At 44.5% G+C, this 19,101-nt stretch overlaps 1 protein-coding gene across 1 annotated transcript in view; it reads right to left on the bottom strand.

The window, feature by feature from the left end:
* Positions 1-760: 760 nt before the first annotated feature.
* The window catches only part of odf2a (outer dense fiber of sperm tails 2a), a 39,926-nt gene continuing 21,585 nt past the window's right edge, over positions 761-19,101 (bottom strand). Inside the window, exons 14-19 of the mRNA XM_041969504.1 lie at positions 14,675-14,785; positions 14,295-14,558; positions 11,456-11,556; positions 10,556-10,718; positions 3,822-3,947; positions 761-1,309 (exon numbers count right to left, since the gene is read on the bottom strand). Of these exons, the coding sequence (XP_041825438.1) occupies positions 1,091-1,309; positions 3,822-3,947; positions 10,556-10,718; positions 11,456-11,556; positions 14,295-14,558; positions 14,675-14,785 (984 nt within the window). The 3' untranslated portion in view covers positions 761-1,090. The remainder of the gene's footprint in view (positions 1,310-3,821; positions 3,948-10,555; positions 10,719-11,455; positions 11,557-14,294; positions 14,559-14,674; positions 14,786-19,101) is intronic.

Below are 19,101 nucleotides of genomic sequence, written 5' to 3'. Positions count from 1 at the left end.
CCGGCTTTCCTTCATCCAGCTTTGTGGGATACCCCCCCAGATATTACACTGTAAAACCGGATGTTAACCCTTAACTCCCGGTACCGGAAGGGTGTAGGTGCAGAGGTTCAACAGTCAAGTTGAGATTCTTGGACTTTCTGTGGATACTACTACATGTTATAGTTACATCTACAGACCTGACGCTACAAAACCCGGAAACGGATGTTACCTCCTAAGTCCCGTAGCGGAGGCTGCAGGTGAAGCTAAACAGTCAGCTAAGAATGCAGATTTAGATCTTTATAGGCCAGAAACTTCGATAATGAAGCAGTGAAGGTGCATGGATGGAAGTTATTGTGCATATTGTGAAAGATTTCTCTCTCCTCACCATCTAGAAGCTGTGAGATTCTCATCCTGCTTTCTGTCTGTTCACACTGATGCTGATATTCATCACATATTGTTTCCTTCTGTGTTTAGAAGGAAGCAGCTTCACAAGCTTTAAATCCATCCTGCTGAATTTTTACCTTTTAGTTAGTAATCCTGAACATTTTCTTCTTTCTTTTCAGCCTTCTTTCTTATTATATGAAGAAATGTATTAACTGTTGCTGTTAAAACGGTTGGTAAACCTTTTATGTGTTTAGTGCAGGGGTCCTGCAGCCTTTCCAATCCAAAGGCCATTTTTTCCCTCAGCCAGCTAATAAAACTTGGTTTTCACTTCTGAGACTCAGTAAAAGGCGAATGTTGGATCATTGCTCTCATTTTCCGCGAACTCTGAAAGATGAAGCAGTTTTCATGTAGTTTATTGAACTAGTGAGAAGCACTGTTAGCAGTGATGTCGTCATGATGCTTTTTATACATTTTCACATATTCTGTACTTTCTGAAAACAGGACTTCAAGTTCAGATGTACATCTTTTGATTTACAATCTGAGTCATTTATCTTCTAGCAGTGCCACAAGACAAAAAAAAAAATTCTTCCTCTTCGTTCACCTCCTTTCACCTCCACCTTCTCATCTTAGGGCATCCGTCCGTCCTCCTTCTACTCCTTCTGCAATCTCCCTCCCCTTCCACCTCCTGGACCACATTTTGATCCGCCAGCGTCCCTGCTGGAGACATTTAGAGGTACGAGGCGCAGACCATATAGTACTGTAGTGGAGCAGGCGCTATGAGATGGGCGACAGAGCCTGCAAGAGCCGCTGGGGCCCCGTCCCCGAACACATCAGCATATGATGCTTTCAGGAACTGCACTAGTTTCTGGAGGCTTCGGTTGGTGCTGTCCGACTGCTCCAGGCGATCCTTGATGTCCTGCAGTTGACTCTGGTAGCGTCTCTCCATCTGGGTATCAGAAATATACAACATGCAGTCATGATGGACTTCCTACACAAAACCGAAGGTTATGCATGTAATTAATGTTCCCTAAAGGAGGGAAACGAGGGTACAAACACATTAGGATTTTACCCTAATGAGACCACCTTCCTGAAAAACGTTTTTTTTAATACAACCTGCCAAGTTCAGGGAGGCCCCGCCCTTCCTGGTGTGTAAACGACTGCATAGCCTCATTTTCTCATTTCTCTGGCTGACGGTAAAGGAGCGGACCCACTTCTCCCCGGTCACCGCCCGGCTGACGGGAAAGGAGCGGACCCACTTCTCCCCGGGTCACCGCCCGGCTGACGGTAAAGGAGTGGACCCAGTCAGTGTGAGCGCACACACACACAAACGACCAGGAGATGCAGCAACGGCGAGTCCAGATAAAAACAAGAGGAAGAGTTTTAATCTGGAACCAAAGACATCACTTTTCCCTCACAGAGATAAAAGACAAGAACGTTTTGAGAACTATGAATCATAATCAGAAAAAAGTTTTCCAGCACCCTGAGATTAGGGTCCATGATTTTTCTGTTAGTAATTTATTCCGTTAGGTTTCCATTTCATTCATTAGTCAGATCTAATATTTGGTTTTATTATGAATGAAAAAACATGCAGATGAATTAAAAATTCTGCTAAAGGGAAAATATTTGAACATTTTTTAAAAAGTAATGGAGTAGTTACTTTACCAAGTAATTAATTACTTTTTTAATGCTGTAACTCCGTTACTAACACCTTTACTTTTTGCAAGAAGTAACTAGTAACTATAAATAATTACTTTTGAAAGTGACGTGCCCAACACTGCTTATATGACAGTGTATTAACACTGACTGACTCAGGCAGTTAAAGATGGTGCATCACATGACACCACTAAAACCAGTGTCAGATCCCCTGAAGAACCACTGTTCTTAGCGGCAGTTTCTTCCACAGTGAACTTTGTCACTAGAGGGAGGGAACCAGGAGATCTCCCTCCCCAGTTTCTCCTGACGTGCAGGTTCAGTGTGTATGAGGGCAACCGGAGAAAACGCGCTTCTGTCCTGAAGCGAGAAGAACAGTGGGGAAGCGCACATTTTCCCCGGAGGCAAACAGATCAATCCGTTTATCTATTTATCTGCCGTCTATCTGTCTATCGTTGAAAAACTAAAGTTGGCTCTGCATGCTCCACTGACTTGTTTCATAATGAACCATTATGAAATATTTCCATAAGGAGTCCTTTCTTCCGAAACATCTTTGGCCATAATTACATGGTGTTTTTTTCTGAATTATTATTCAGAATGAAATCAATTCGGAATTAAAGTATTCTCCTTCACATTTACATGGAAAGTCCAAATAGAGGTTTACATGGAAAACATGTTTAATTTATTCAATTCCGCTTTAGATCTGGGGGGTTGGGAGGAGATCTGACTGGACAGGGGGCGGACGTGACGTATTTACGTCTACTGAAAAAAACAAACAAAAAAAAACTCCAGTTCCTGCTTCTTTTAGTTTTATATTAAACATTGAAGACCACATAATAAGAACATTTTCGCTCTAGTGTGACTCTAGTTTTACAGCAGAAGCTCAACACCAGCGTACTAACGTCACTTAGGTCAGCTGAGGAGGAGGAGGGAGGTGGAGAACAGTACCGTCATCCGACAGGACAAAGGAACGAGCATGCTCACAATGTGCAGCTAAATTAATGTTTACATGATTGATGAATTATTTAATTCAGGTTTAATCAGAATAAACCAGGCCACTTACTTCGGATTTAAGTTTAATTCAAAATGACATTTTATTTAGAATTAAGTGTTTACAAGGTCATTTTAAAATAGGAATTTCATTTTTATTCTACATTAAAGGGGAAAATAAAACTCATGTAAACGTGGCCAATGTCTTGATATTACTGGGCTAAAAAATTAAGAAACTTTGACTTTAAAAGAAATATCTGTCAATCTGAACATCTAAGTCATTGTGATAAATCCTAGCCTACAAAAAATAATAAAAAATCTGGCATCAAACTCAAATAAAAAGTACTTATGTATTTTGAAAATCTGTATATCTCTAGCAAACATTATTTTCTTTTAAAAACTCTTCAACCGTTGACGCTATCACTGCAACAACGTTCTGAAAGCTGTGAAGTGCAGCTTTGCGCTGATATGCTGAACCATGATGTTGCTGCTGGTACGCGGCCGGTTGACCTGCGTCTTTAATTAAAAAAACAAATATAAGCTGATTTTGGACAAAGCAGGTGAAATTTCACTTTTCATGTTACAACCTTGTGTTTGTGGTGAGATGCATGGCTTGACACACTGCTGTGGTTTTCTCATGTTGTGAGAAAGACTTTGGGGCTCCCTGAACTTCAATCTTATTGGCCTTGGCAGGTGTGTTAAAAAAGGGTCTTCAAGTTGGTCTTGCAGGGGCACAATGCGCATACTTTTGTGTTGTACCATGTGTACCAAACTAAAGGAATCAGTCAGTTATTGATCAGTTATTGATCAGCTTTTACCTCCTCCTTGTTGCGTGTCAGCTGGCTGATTTCTGAGTTAGTCCTGCTAAGCTGGCTCTGTAGTTCCAGTATCTTGGACTGGGTGAGACGATCTTTGATGTCAGCACGTTCTCGGGTCTCTGACATCTGGAAATAAGCATTAAGACACTAAGTGGAATATCACACATGAGGGATATTTGATCATTACAAGCACCTTTAACCAGCGATTAAAAACATGTCTTGGTCTAGACTGACACAACATTCTACATCCACTGAACCCAAAATATTAAACTAGATAGCAGGTACAATCAGCCATATCTGCTTCTTATTGTCTAAAATTTGTTTAAATTAATCTGATGAAAGCAGCTGTAGAGAACTGAAGTAATAAAATAAAACTTTTATGTAGTTTAGGAGGTTCTTATTCATTTGAAAATATGATTAGGATCATCATGAAACTCTTAAAATATACTTTAATATGCAGAAAATGTGCTGTCTGACTGTATGTAGTGTCCAGTCCTGTATAAAATATTGGTGACAGTGAATTAATTTTTATTCTGAGGAAATAAACTAGTCCTACATCTTAAACAGGCTATTAAATTTGGCTCTAATAGATTCAGAATTTATTTCTTCATTCTCTTTAACATTAAGCAATAAACGCCACAGTTTAATTATTTAATTTTTCTTACAATTTTACCATATGAATTTTGGTTGAACATCATATTTACATATTTTCTGTTAAAGGGGTAGTGCAACCCAAAAATGGGTTTTTTGAGCTGTAGGAAAGACTATTTTACTTAACTGTGATACAATTGATAAACTGACTGTTGATAAACTTGTATTTTTTTTTCATTTATTTTAAAAAACTGGATTTTGTGGGTAAAAAAATGGCTCATAGCGCCCTCTACAGGGTAAAAGCAGGTCATGTTTTTCGTGACATAGAGAGGTTATCTACGTCACGAAAATTTTTTTTTTTTTTTTTTTCTTACCCTGTCCTGTCCAGCATCCTAACATACAGAACGGTGGTCTGTGTGCCATATTTTGCTTGACAGATTTGCTCTACCAAGGGAGACATGTTATATACATGGCTGCCCTTGATATTTTTATTATTTTTATTGTAATCTTATTTTCTTTAGTCTTATATGTCAGTGCCGAACCTGACAGGGAGATAGAGGAAGAGAGAGAGAAAAAAAAGGGAGAAAAGGACAGGATTAAAATGTGGAAATAAAAGTTGTCTATGCTGCCCAGAACATATCACAAAAAAAAAAAAAAAAAACAACAACATAAACTACCACAGTACTACATGATACAGAAAGAAAGATAGAATGATGATAATATAAAAAAATTACAATAGTCATCAAACGTACCTGCAGATGAACGTACCAACACACAAACATCAGCTACATCTAGTGAGAAGCGGATGGAGAGACGAGCACGTTTGTGAGCATGCACGTGTTAATATGCATGTGTGGCCATGCAACAGGGAGGAAATGTGTACCCGCAAGGGGGCCACGATCACGCCGCACCCCGAAGCATCAGCGGGGGACGGGGGGAGCCCGAGGCCCCAAAAGCCAAGCAGATCCACAGAGTACCAAGCCGGGACAGCCAAAGCAGACAGAGCAGCGGCCCACCCGGACCAGAGCAGAGGGGTCCCCAGACCGGAACCCCCGGCGCGACGGGGCAGGGGCACCGGGCAGCCCAGGGCGATGGCGAGCAGGCCCAGCGGGCGCCGGGCGCTGCGGCGCGGGCCGCACGGAGGGCAGGCGCCCCACAGGGCCCAAGGGCCACCCTTTCCCCCAGCAAAGCCCCACCCAGGAACCTGACGGGGCCCGACCGCCCCAGGCAAAACCATCGTGGGCCACGCCAACACCAACACCAAGGCTAGGCACCCCAGGGACAAGAACATGTCCGCAGCCCCCCCCCCCCCCCCCCCCCCCCCCCCCAAAAAAAACCCTCTTTACCCCAACCCTTACCCTCACCAGCCCCCCGATGCGGCACCGAGGGCAGCCCCCAGGGCAGATGGCGCCCAGCAGCACCCCACACAGGACTCCAGGCAGGCACCGAACCTCCACCCCCCGCAGCCCCGAGTGCATCCCGGGACACGAGGGCGTAGGAAGACCCCGGCCCCCCTGCCCCCCAGCCTGAGTTGTGTGTGCATGAGTATGGGCTATTTATAATGCAATTAAAAACTGGAAGGAGCCATGATGGTGATGGGTCCCACTGCTGCCAGGCAGCAGGACCCCCTCAGGACTCCCTCAGTGTGTGTGAGTGTGTGTTATGTGTGTAGTGCAGTACTGTTAAATGTGGTAGTGTCTAACATGTAAATAAAATCGGGGGGAGAGAGGTCACAAAGGGAGGGGATGGAGGAAGGGCCACCTCGGTGGCTCCTTTCCGCCCACCCATAGCCCATATGCCCATCCCCCCGAGGCCCTAAATGTATATTAATGTCTAGGTTGTGATTAAAATCTAGTGGGGCGGGCAGTCACAGGGGTCCACCGGGGGATCCCGCAATGGGGACCCCCCAGCCAAACCCACCGCCTCCACCCGCCCCACAGTGCCCTATGCGTAGTGTGTGTGATGTGGGGTGGCGGGGGAGGAGAGGGGCTCGGGGAGGGGCACAACTGGGAGAGAGATCCCCGTCCCAGCCGGGCCCGAGGAGGGGCACAACTGGGAGAGAGATCCCCGCCCCAGGCAGCCAACTCCCCAGCTGGCTGCTGTAGGCGCCCCCACCCCCCCAAGACCACCCGAGGGAAGAGGGGCAAAGGCCCGGCCCCGCCAAGAGCCCAGCGCACGAGCGCCCCGGACGCCCACCCACCCCCGGCAGCCCACGCCACCACACCAGGGGACCAGAGAGCCCCAGGCCGCACACACGCATCCTGGTCGGGTCCAAGGTACAGCGCCCCCATCCTCCCCGTAGGAGCCCCCGGCGGGAGGGGAGAGAGCGAGAAGGAGAGCAGACTCCATCCCCACTGCCCACCAGGACTCCCGCCGCCCCCCTTCCCCCTACCCCTCCCTTAGACCCAACGGACACATTGTAATCCCAAGGGTACCTGCCCGGCATCGGATCAGCCCGACCCCGATGGCATGCCCAGGGCGACCAAGCCCCCCCGAGGCCCAGGAAGGGCCCACCGAGCTGGAGGGAGGCAGTCCCCAGACCCCGGGGCACCCGCCCCCCGCCCGGCCCCCCACCCCAGCAACCAGGCTGCCCAGCCCCAGGCCAGCCCCCCAACCGCCCCGGACCCCCAGTCGCCCACCCGGCCCGCCCCCAGTGAGCACCAGGCCCCAAGGCCCCGAAAATTTTTTAAAAACGCTACAGCCCCTCCCTCCAGATGCAGGTAGGCAGGTCCTCACCTTGCAGGCATAGAAAGCCCCGCCCACCAATGCATATGAAGAGATGTGAGCTTATCTGGTGTAGATCTGCTAGTTTCAGACTTCTATTCTTTCATAGAGTTTCTGATGAAATATTCCTGCAATGGGACGGATTTGTGCTTCTGAGGGTGTAAAAGTAACACCAGACTTTTTTCTTTACCTGTTGATCCTCATCTGGCGACAGACAGCAGCTCAAATCGTAGCAGCAGAAACTTCCAGAAGCTCTTCCTGCAGCTGCCACAACCTGCCGCGAGTCTCCACAGCTTTCCAGAGCTGCTGGAGCTGCTGACAGGCAGCTAACAGCGCTAACGGCTCACACTGATACGTTCAGGACCACCTGGTACATGTGTAGCTGAAGAGATTCAGGAGGGAAAGTCTTCCACCTCAAAGACGCTCTGTGGTGAAGCTGCTTGGTCAATCTAACTTTCCATCTTGCCAGTGAGCTGAGCTGCTGTCTGTCAATCATTTCTGCCTGTATATCCTGCCATTCTCCGCCCCCTGATCACCCCACACCTCCCAGCCCAACCCCTGCATTTTTCAAATTCGGCAGCGGGTGGAGTTACACAGAAAGTAGGAGGTGTAGTTACACTTTAGTGTTTTTTATTTTCTTTTAATATTCATATTTTATCTTATGTTGTTTGTAGACTAGTTAATAAATATATTACTTTAACTGGTCGTCTGTTAGTTTTGGGATCAAGAGGGCCCCAAACACCAGGCAACCAGTACCCACCACAGAGCACAGAACAGAAGGAGACTAAGGAAGGCTGAAGCCTGAGCCCCCAAGGCCCCAGAGTGCTGGCCCCAGGGCAGTGCTTCTCAATCTAGGTCCTCAAGACCCACTGTCCTTCATGTCTTAGGCGTGTTCCTAAACCAGCACACCCGATTCAAATTAATGAACTTCCTCATCAAGTTGTTTGCAGCCTGTTAACGAGCCATTCATTTAATACAGGTGTGTTAAAGTAGGATTACTTCTAAAACATGCAGGTAGGGGGTCCTGAGGACCTGGATTGAGAAACACTGCCCCAGGGTAATAGGGGGAGCGGTCCGCCAGACCCGTCAGGCACTGGTCCCCTCGAGAATGAGTCAACAACAGAACCCAGGGCCCTGCGGGCCACACACCACCTCGTAAAAGGCCTGGCCTAACACCTGAGGGGTGGGGTTGGCCCAGACAGCTACCCACCACGGCTCGGAACCCATCCCAGGACCAAACAAACCCCCACCAACTCCCACCCCCAAACCCAGCCCAGCTCAATCCACCGCACCCTCCCAACCAATCCATGCCTCCTAGCCTTTTTTCACAACCCAACCCACCTCAAACCTTCCCCGACCAACAAATCCCATCCATACCCATGTCGCCTGCCCATCCCTTCAGACCCCTACTGCCTACACAACCAGCCCCGGGACTCAACCCCCCACCAACCTCTAAGGGAGCAGCCTGAGCAGTCCAGAGGGCATTGAGCCCCAGATAGTCACATCAACAGACAACCATGCACACACAGCCCGGACTCAAAGCCAGCAGACCAAATCATCCCCCTGCCCCGGGCAGCACCCAGAAAACAGGAGTGTGAGAAGATGGCTTGCCCCCCAAAGCCTTGTGTGTATGTTTGTGCAGTGTCTTTTTTATGTAAAGATTACTAAGTGTGATTAAAACTGGGGAACAAGCTGTCCCAGGGTGTAGGAGAAGCAGCCACTAAGCCCCCTCCATAAAACCCTGTACAATGTGCACACCACCCCAAATCTGTGTTACGTTGTTAATATATGTAGGTTATTGAGAGTGTTTAAAGTGTGTGAGAATGTTGAAAATGTTCATTATAGTTTGGGAAAGGTCTATAAACACCCCAAGGAGGGATAATTAGGCCTTAACATGCATTTGAATTGTGAAAAATGAATAAGGTCGTCATTTTGCGGACTTCATTTATCGTGGGGTGTTTTCAAGGCAAGGCAAGGCAGTTTATTTGTATAGCACATTTCATGTACAGGACAATTCAAAGTGCTTTACATAAAACAAAGATATTACAGATATTTAGAATAGTAAAAGGCATCAACACATAATCAACACATAATCACAATAAAATAATAAATTACATTAAAATGATTAAAAGCAAGATAAGTTAAAAAAAAGTTACCGTGCAGATTTCATGCATAGGCACATGAGAAAAGAAATGTTTTTAACCTGGATTTAAAAATGTCTACATTTGGTGAAAGTTTAATCTCCACTGGCAGTTTGTTCCATTTGTTTGCAGCATAACAGCTAAATGCTGCTTCTCCATGTTTAGTCTGGACTCTGGCCTGGACTTGTTGACCAGAGTCTTTGGACCTAAGAGCTCTGCTAGGTTTATATTCTCTGAACACATCACAGATGTATTCTGGGCCTAAACCATTCTGGGATTTGTAAACAAGCAGAAGGGTTTTAAAATCTATTCTGTGACTGACTGGAAGCCAGTGTAAAGATTTCAAAACTGGTGTGATGTGTTCAGATCTCTTAGTCCTGGTTAAAACTCTAGCAGCAGCGTTCTGGATGAGCTGCAGATGTTTAATGCTCTTTTTAGGAAGTCCTGTTAAAAGACCATTACAGTAATCCAGTCTACTGGAGATGAATGCATGGATGAGTTTCTCTTGGTCTTTCTGGGAAACTAAACTTTTAATTCTGTTGATGTTTCTGAGCTGGTAAAAAGCTGTCTTAGTGACAGCTTTGATGTGGCTGCTGAAAGTCAGATCTGAGTCTATCAACACTCCCAGGTTACGAACTTGGTTGGTGATTTTAAGAGCCCGAGTCTCCAGGTGTTTACCAATGCTGACCCTCTTCTCTTTGCCACCAAACAGAATAATCTCAGTTTTGTCTTCATTTAATTGTAGAAAATTCTCCCTCATCCAGGTGTTTATTTGCTCCAGACACTGACACATTAAGTCTATTGGACTGCAGTCATCTGGTGACAGAGACACATAAAGTTGTATATCATCTGCATAACTTTGATAACTAATGCTATAGTTCTGTAATATTTTACCCAAAGGGAGCATATACAAGTTGAACAGAAGAGGTCCAAGGACTGAACGTAACCCCGGCAATAAACGAGGGACTGCTGTATCTAATATTTATTGATGTTAGTGCAGTATCAAGAATATTCTGGAAAGTACAGTTGATGGGTAAGGTAACCCATCAGGAGCAATTTGGGGTTCGGTGTCTTGCTCAGATGAGTTCAACAGGTCAAGGATTAAACTGGCAACTTCCAGGCTACAAGACGACCACTCTACCCACTGAGCCATGTCTTCCCGGGTGGATCTATACTTTCTGATGCAGGTCTGCCTTTTCCCTCTAACTTCCATGGCTAAGTATGATATTTCCACGAAGTCTCTCCGGGGATTAACTGTGTCAGATAAAAGGTTCTCACCTGCTGACGAGCATCATTCAGAGCCTCCTCCAGCTGCCGACTCAATACAGAACTTTCTCTTGTTTTTTCTTCCAGAGACTTGTGATTGGTTTGGACAATCTTCTCCAGCTTGGACACAACTGCTTGAAGGTCTCTGCTCTGACTGCCAGCCTCATCCAGCTTCCTGGTAGACAACAGAGGACAGAGACAACAGTACCAGTCAGAGACGACAGGACCAGTCAGAGAAAACAGGACCAGTGACAGGAGAGGACAGAGACAACAGGACCAGTCAGAAATGACAGGACCAGTCAGAGACAACAGGACCAGTGACAGGAGAGGACAGAGACAACAGGACAAGTCAGAAACGACAGGACCAGTCAGAGACAACAGGACCAGTGACAGGAGAGGACAGAGACAACAGGACCAGTCAGAAATGACAGGACCAGTCAGAGACAACAGGACCAGTGACAGGAGAGGACAGAGACAACAGGACCAGTCAGAAATGACAGGACCAGTCAGAGACAACAGGACCAGTGACAGGAGAGGACAGAGACAACAGGACCAGTCAGAAACGACAGGACCAGTCAGAGACAACAGGACCAGTGACAGGAGAGGACAGAGATAACAGGACCAGTCAGAGACGACAGGACCAGTGAGAGCATAGGACAGAGACAAAGGAGGCAGTCAGAGGAGAGGACAGAGACAACATGACCGGTCAGAAGGACATCTTTAGAGATCACTGTGTGCTTCAGGTGAAAAGACTGATGAGAATAACTTTGAACCTGCTAACTAAAAAGATGGTTAAACAGATGCAACAGGCAATGAGGAGACAGAGAAAGATGGAGATGGACAGGATTTAGTGGTAATCTGCTGGTTATAGTCAACAGGTTAACAGCTAGCAAAGCAACAGAGGAGACTAACCTTTCCAAACTCCCCACTTGCTGTTGAAGCTGTCCGTTCTCATCCATCAAAACTTTGTTCTTCTGTCTGAGAAGATCCATTTGGTACCTTTGGGTCTCCATCTGATACAATCACATTCACATTTAAAGCATAACTTTTCCCCTTTAGTGCAATTTCTAACTAGCTATTAATTATAACTATGACGAACCACAACTCCAGTTCACATAAAGTTGTGTTTCTGTGTAAAATGTAAATAAAAACATAATTAAATTATTTTAAAATCTCATCAACCCATATTTTATTCCCATTAGAACACAAACAACACATCAGATGATGAAACTAAGACATGTTACCATTTCATGGAAAATGTGAGCTGATAGTGAATCTGGATTCCATGATGCTCCAGATGTTGAGTATTGGTGAAAGGTCTGGACTGCAGGCAGGCCAGTTCAGCAGCCGGACTCTTCTCCTGTGAAGCCATGCTGCTGTGATGGATGCAGGATGTGGTTCAGCATCGTCTTGCTGAAATCTGCAAGGCCTTCCCTGAAAGAGACGTTATCTGGATGGGAGCAGATGTTGCTCTAAAACCTCCATGTACTTTTCAGCATTGATGGAGCTTCACAGATGTGGAAGCTGCCCACGCCATAGGCACTAATGCAGCCCCATCCCATCAGAGATGCAGCTTTTCACCTGTCCACTGATAACAAGCTGGATGCTCCCTCTCCTCTTTAGTCTGCAGGACACGCCGTCCATGCTTGCCACAAACTAGTTCACATCTTCATCCAGGTTTCCACTTTGCCTCAGACCATTTTAAATGAGCTTTGGTCCAGAGAAGACGGAAGAAGCTGGTTCTGGATCCTGTTCACATCTGGCTTCTTCTTTGCATGATAGAGCTTTAAGCTGCATTTCAATGAATCAATCAGAGTTTATTTCTATAGCTGATGGAATTATCTTGTATTGACTGTACTGATGAGATAGTGACCGTCTGTGAAGACACAGCTAGTCATTTAATGACTGTGATCAGAACTGTTTTTACATGACACTGTTATCTTTAGTGCCCCTGTGAGTGAATAGTTGTAGAAACACATCAAAGGACGTTACTGCCTTCTTCTGTGGTTGTTCCAGGGGTCCTGCACCAGTGGAAGAGAGACAACTTTTCCAGGGGGGACGGGGTATATAACCACGTGTCCTGAGCTAAGGAACCAGTTCTAACATTGCCGGCTGGCCTTTGTTCAACTTGTCTTCTGGCTGTGTTGTGAACTCCTGCAATTGCAGTAAACAGCTGTGTCTTCTCATTGATCTGCGTGTCTGTCATTCATTGAGAATTTTCCTAACAATAGCACCTTACCTAACTGGAAGCAGTTAACAGGAACAAGGACAGGATAGGAGTACTTTGTTTGTGATTCTGAGTGCTGGGTAGAAAACAAGCTGCAGAATTTTTGATTAATTCCTACTTACAAAGCACTGCAGTAGTGAAGTCTGGAGCTCACAAAGGCATGGATGGCATTCTCCACATCACTGTAGCTGAAGAATGACTTTACTTTGGATAACAGACAGTCCAGTTTGACCCCCTGATTTTTAACCACCTAATGGAAGTGGGGGGCCGAAAGACCTAAACTGGGATCAGTGGTATCAAGCTTATTGGAGGCATCAAACAAAATCCATTCTGTTTTTTCATTATTTAGGTGGAGAAACTTTTGAGAGAGCCAGTGTTTAATGTCCTTCAAACAGCCATCAATATAGTTTAATATGAGTGGAGAATTGGGAGTGACTGGCAGATAGATATGCAGGGAATCTGCAAACAGGTGAAAAGCCAAATTATGGCTTTCAATAATCTGTCTGAAAGGCAACATGTATAATGACAAGAGCACAGGCTCCAGATTGGAGCCCTGCGGCACACCAGAGGTCAACAGTGTTGAAGAGGAGGACAAGTCACCTATTATGACAGAAAAAGACCTGTCCTTTAAATAGGACTCAAACCACTCAAGCACTGTTCCCTGAAGGCTAACCTGCTACAGTGTCAAAAGCTGCTGTAAGGTCCAACATCACCAGCAGACGGGGTTTTTTGGGATCGAGGGACAAGAGAATATCATTCTGTACTTTGCATTTGTGGATTTCAGGAGGAACTGTGTTCACATACAGTAATTTCTGGAAGTCTTCCCGAGTCCATGTAGTGATTTCTAGTAGAGAATTGTGTCTGCTTTTAATGCATTGCTGCCTGAGGTCCCCAAGATCACCAGCATCCAGTCTGACCTTCAGGCCTGTCACATGCACACAGAGATTCCTCCTGATTCACTGAATCTTTTGATGATATTATACACCATAGATGGTGGGATTTTCCAAGTCTTCACAATTTTGTCAAATTGTCAAATTTTGTTTTAAATTGTTTCACAATTTTTAGACCCACTTTGTCTCAGACTGGTAAACCTCTGTCCATCTTACCATCTGAGAGACTCTGCCTCTCTGAAATGCTCCTCTTATACCCAGTCATGTTACTGACCTGTTGCCAGTTAACCAGATTAGTTTTCAAATGCTCCTCCAGTTCTTTTTGATTTGTACCAGTTACTTTTTCAGGCTCTTGTTGCTCCTGTTCCAACTTTTTACAGATGTGTTGCTGCATCAGATTCACAATGAGCTAATATTTTTTCATAAAATGCCTCAGTTTCAACATCTGATATGTTAATTTTCTGCTGGGAATAAAATATGGGTCGATGAGATTAAGTTTTATTTACATTTTAAACAGTATCCCAACTTTTCTTTAAATGGGGTTGTACATGTTTTAAAACTGCTGAGGTCAAATCTAACTTCTTGTCACTGCGTACTTTCTAATTTGAATTTCTTTTTAAAAGACGGCTATGACCTTCAAATGGAGATCTGTCAGGGTTGTGCTGAGCTCTGTGTTGTGCCTCTCCTGACTCTTCTCCCTGTCCTGAGCCTCCTGCAGCTGGATCTGGGTGCAGCGTAAGGCCTCCGGTAGAGGCTCCAACTCCGCCAGTCGGCCAAGAAGTTCCCTTCGCACCTCCTCTATTTCCTGCTCTAGCTGTCCTCGAATCGACTGGGCCTCTTGTTCAGCCTGAGCCAGACGAGCACTGTATTCATCCGCCTCAGCCCGGGTTTTTCCAACCTGTGCATAGTTGGTTTAAAAAGAAAGAGCTGATGTCATGAGCAGCAATAGAGTTAACACTGACAAAATGTGATGCTGTGTCTTTGAAAGAGGAAGTTGTAATAAGCTTAACAAACCTGCATCTTATAGCTGTCCAGCAGGCTTTCATACTGTTTGATGGAGGCTTTGACCTGCTGAAGCTCTGACTGACACAAGGACAGCTTCTCTTCCACCGCAGCGGCTGTAAGCTGTAATCAACACTGCATCAGCTGATGGGTCTTGTATTAAAGGAACCATGCAAAAATCCCTTTTCCAAGTGCTTAGAAATGTTTAAACAGACCAAAAACACCTATAAAAAACAACCCTAGGAGTATCTAACTTTGAAATCCAGCTATCAGAAAGGAAGATGTAAATTCTCAGTCATGACATCCAACTAAGTAAGTACACTCCCCCAGCTGGTCTTCAAGCAAGTGTATACCTGATTTGCTTGTCGCCTGTCTTCGGTCAGCAGAAAGCAGCAGGAACAAAGAAGAAATGTTCTGTGGCCGGCTGTATTGCAAAGTCTATATCGATACATATCGGAGTTACGAGCTACCTGGAACAACTTCATTTTTAAGGGCAACACTCCAGAAAAAGTCAGTAAATACCTGTTGGTCTGTGGCTATCACTTCGAACTGGACTGTTTGACCAACCTGGACCAGTTAACCAGAACTCTTCAACAAATTACTCCAAAAAGAGGCTCAGCTCAAGGGGCTGTGGACTAACTTCAGACCAGGAGAAAGTAAAATAGAGAATTATTCAGATATTTATATACTTGTTACCTAGCCGGCTTCCCGGTCTACAAACCGTAGTAAGGTGGCCGCCGGTTTGTCGGCCCATTGGTGGTAACGGCAATAAATGGTTCAAATCTTCGGTGGTCTGAACTAAAAACTTTTATTTATACCTCAACGAGCACTTGTGTACATACAGGAATACGCTTATGTCTCTAGATGAAAAAAATACTTCCTCCTCCTTTTTGTTTTCTCTGTTTTATTTTTGCCAAAAATAAAATCATCCATACACTCACACTGCCAGACCTGACCCTCAACATTACCCCCACTCTGGATGATGAGTAAACTCTTATCATCACTCCAGCACAGCTGCATTCAAAGAAGGAACAGGGACATTACACATGAGACATTATCCACCAAAGAAGCTTTTTTTAGTCCATAATGTGTCCACACTAGGCATTGTTAATATAAGCCCTGGCTGGAGGAGAAAAACAACGTAAAGTATTTGCAATCAATTGAAATGTTTAAATAGCCTTATTGTTGTAAATTATTATGCAAGCTAAATGCTAGTTGGTAACTGTGGCAACAGAAACTCAGGTCTGTACAGTTCTAATAATAATGTAGCCCTATGTGTTATGTGTAATGTAGTCCTATGTGTTATGTGTAATGCAGCCCTATGTGTTATGTGTAATGTAGTCCTATGTGTTATGTGTAATGCAGCCCTATGTGTTATGTGTAATGCAGCCCTATGTGTTATGTGTAATGTAGTCCTATGTGTTATGTGTAATGCAGCCCTATGTGTTATGTGTAACGCAGCCCTATGTGTTATGCGTAACGTAGCACTATGTGTTATGCTTTACTCCTCATCTGCCTTCATTAAACGCGTGTATTTCTTATTGTTTCTTTAAGGTGGGTCTGTCGTGGTTTTACACGAACCACAGCCTCCGGAGCACAGCGGTCGGTCGACTTTCAGACACCGGGCTGCAGACACGCCAGGTCATGTCTGTGACGGGGCATCGCTGTGAAAGCAGGTGCAGGCTTATTGGACTACATCAGTCCAGGAGAGACGAGAATGGAGCAACATTTTGTCGTCCTGCAACGTCCCAATCACCAGTGGTCAGGGTCTACCAACATTAAATCTCATAGTAACGTTAAGCAATCATCTCCCTTGCCTCCACTGATCAGGACTAATACAACAGCTGACCGACCGAGCTGCAGGTTTTGTCAGAGCCGGTTACCTTGGCAACACGTCACAACGAGAGACATTAAATAGTCCACTCAGCCGCTTCTTGTGAAAAACTTCAGATTTTAACAGTAAAAATCAACATTAACGTATTAATAATTTATTTAATATTTATTTCTTTCATAAGTGACCAAGGTATAAGCGGGATGATGCCCTTCAAGGTGTCCATTAAGTCCCGATATTCCGCTCCGAAACTGGTTGTAGCCAACAATCGGGAACATTGAACATGTTCAATATTTCAGAGACGATTTTTGAGGAACGCCGACAACTCGTGCATTCTGACTGTGTGGATGGTGACGTGGCACGAAATGTAGCCAATCAGAGAGCGAGCTGGCTGGGGAACAAGGAAGTAAATAAAGTCTGTGTTCACGCCACCTCCAGTCTGTTATTTTCAGTTCTGGCTTTTTCTGTTAACAACAGTCCCAAGACCACCATCATTCCCTCGTCCTATATATCCCCTTCCATGCTGTGTGTTGTGTTTTCTGATTGTTACTATGTATCTTCTTCTTTGTTTTTTGCCGGTTGTTACTATGTTTCTTCTTCTTCATTTTTTGCCGGTTGTTACTATGTTTCTTCTTCTTTGTTTTTTGCCGGTTGTTACTATGTTTCTTCTTCTTCATTTTTTGCCGGTTTTTACTATGTTTCTTCTTCATTTTTTGCCGGTTGTTACTATTGTTCTTCTTCTACGTTTCGACGTTTGTCCGGCTCGCAGGACTAGATTGTAGATCAGTTGCGGGACAGCATTGTCATGTGTGTGTTGTTCTGTGATTACATTTTCAGAACACACCACACACAATATGATCAAAACAGATTTCTTTATCTTCACGTGGGGGGTCTCAACCAGATAAAAAATCTCATGTCATATGTGTGCACCAGGCCTTAGAGACTACTCTAATTGTTGGTATCAAGAACTGATCCAAGAGCGACCAGGGCAGAGGTGGCAAGACGACTAACTGGTAAATTATAACCCAGATGTACAGTTATTGTGTGTACAGTAGTGCTGGGTGTGTTTAATGGAAACTTGGAGTATATAGTTCTGGGTTATTCCAAGAGGCCGGTCGCTGAAGTCCTGTTGCTCACTCTGGATGCTCCTGGTGAGGTTTGTTTATGCGTGCATTCTCCCATTGATGTCTGTACCTTCTTTTACAACTTGTTCTTGCTGAAAATGATCTTTTAACTTGTCTTATCCTCTTTTATAGTGTGTCTTCTGTTGGACCAGCTTACGGCTGTATACCTGGTGGTTGTATAACTGTTAAACTGAACTGGTTTTTAGTATTAACTGCATGTATTTTAGGATTTTTACTGCTGTGGTTTTTGTGAGAGTTCAGTGTATAAGTGAGTCACACCCATTGCAGGTTGCAGTCCGCTGCCATTGTGTGGTTTTAAGCAGGATAAATAATAATATAAATACTTTTCTTGATCATTTAGTTGTCTTGTCTTGCTCTGGCCTACCGAGGTGTGCTTCCCAAGGGTTGTGTTTTCAGGTGAACGCAAGGGGACCACTGCCTCTCTTCCCCTTACCAGGTGTTACATATAATTAACTTATTGGAATGTTGCTAGCTTGAATAACAGAAAAAAATAAATGTGGCGTGATAAGACGTAACTCTGAAACTCACAACTCCGTTCTTAGTGGCTCACGCAGTTGCCAAAAAATTTTGGTGGTCTGCAAACCCTCTGTGGTCTTATTGGAGGATTGGAGGCCACAGTGCAGTCTTGGCTGCCAACATCCTCCAGCTAGGATCAGGGTTGGTCATCGAAATGCCAGCAGCTGCCTGGCAAATCTCAAGATGGCGACTCCAGACCTGACAGAAACCCAACTTCAGCATTATTTGTTGCCGACTGGATGTCCCACAGGGTGAGGGGACCAATGTCCAGAACGTCACAGTTCTTGTCAGTTCAAGGTGGCAGGACCTCCACCTGTGCTCAGCCATCGACAATCTAAAAGACCCAGCTGTTGTCTGGGGGAGTTCTGGAGAATTAAGGCTTGATCTTGTCATAATGACCAACTTTGACCTTTGATCTCTTATTTTACTCTTCTTAAACATCTCAAGTTCCTTTAATATTATTTTTATTTTCATGTAATTTACTTTTGTAGTATAGCTGCTTACTTGTTCTTATAACTTTGATTTATTTTTGTACTTCTTATATTTTTGTTCCATTTCCTTTGTCCCTACTGTACATAACTGTTTATAGAGATTATTTTTCTTTTTACAAGCATTAATAATTTAGTAAGCCAATGGCTTTTGATGTGTTTTTATTTAAACAGTGATCTTTGACTGGACAGTGTTTATTATACAGAGAGGTGAAAATATCAATAAATATATTGTAAGCGCTGTTCACACCTGGCGCTTCATAAATTGTCCTCCAATCCTGTTGCTCCAGATTATTATTCAAAACACTGATTGTAGTTCTCCATGTGTCTTTCCCTTCCTTAAGATCACAGTTGTACATAGTAAAAACAGGTAAGTGGTCCGTAACGTCACATATAAACAAGCCGCTGGTAATATGATTTCCCATAATATTTGTAAAGATGTTATCAATAATAGTAGCA

This window comes from Melanotaenia boesemani, chromosome 19 (assembly GCF_017639745.1).
Source record: "Melanotaenia boesemani isolate fMelBoe1 chromosome 19, fMelBoe1.pri, whole genome shotgun sequence".
In the NCBI taxonomy this organism is placed as follows: domain Eukaryota; kingdom Metazoa; phylum Chordata; class Actinopteri; order Atheriniformes; family Melanotaeniidae; genus Melanotaenia; species Melanotaenia boesemani.
This window is presented reverse-complemented; position numbering and strand designations above follow the sequence as displayed.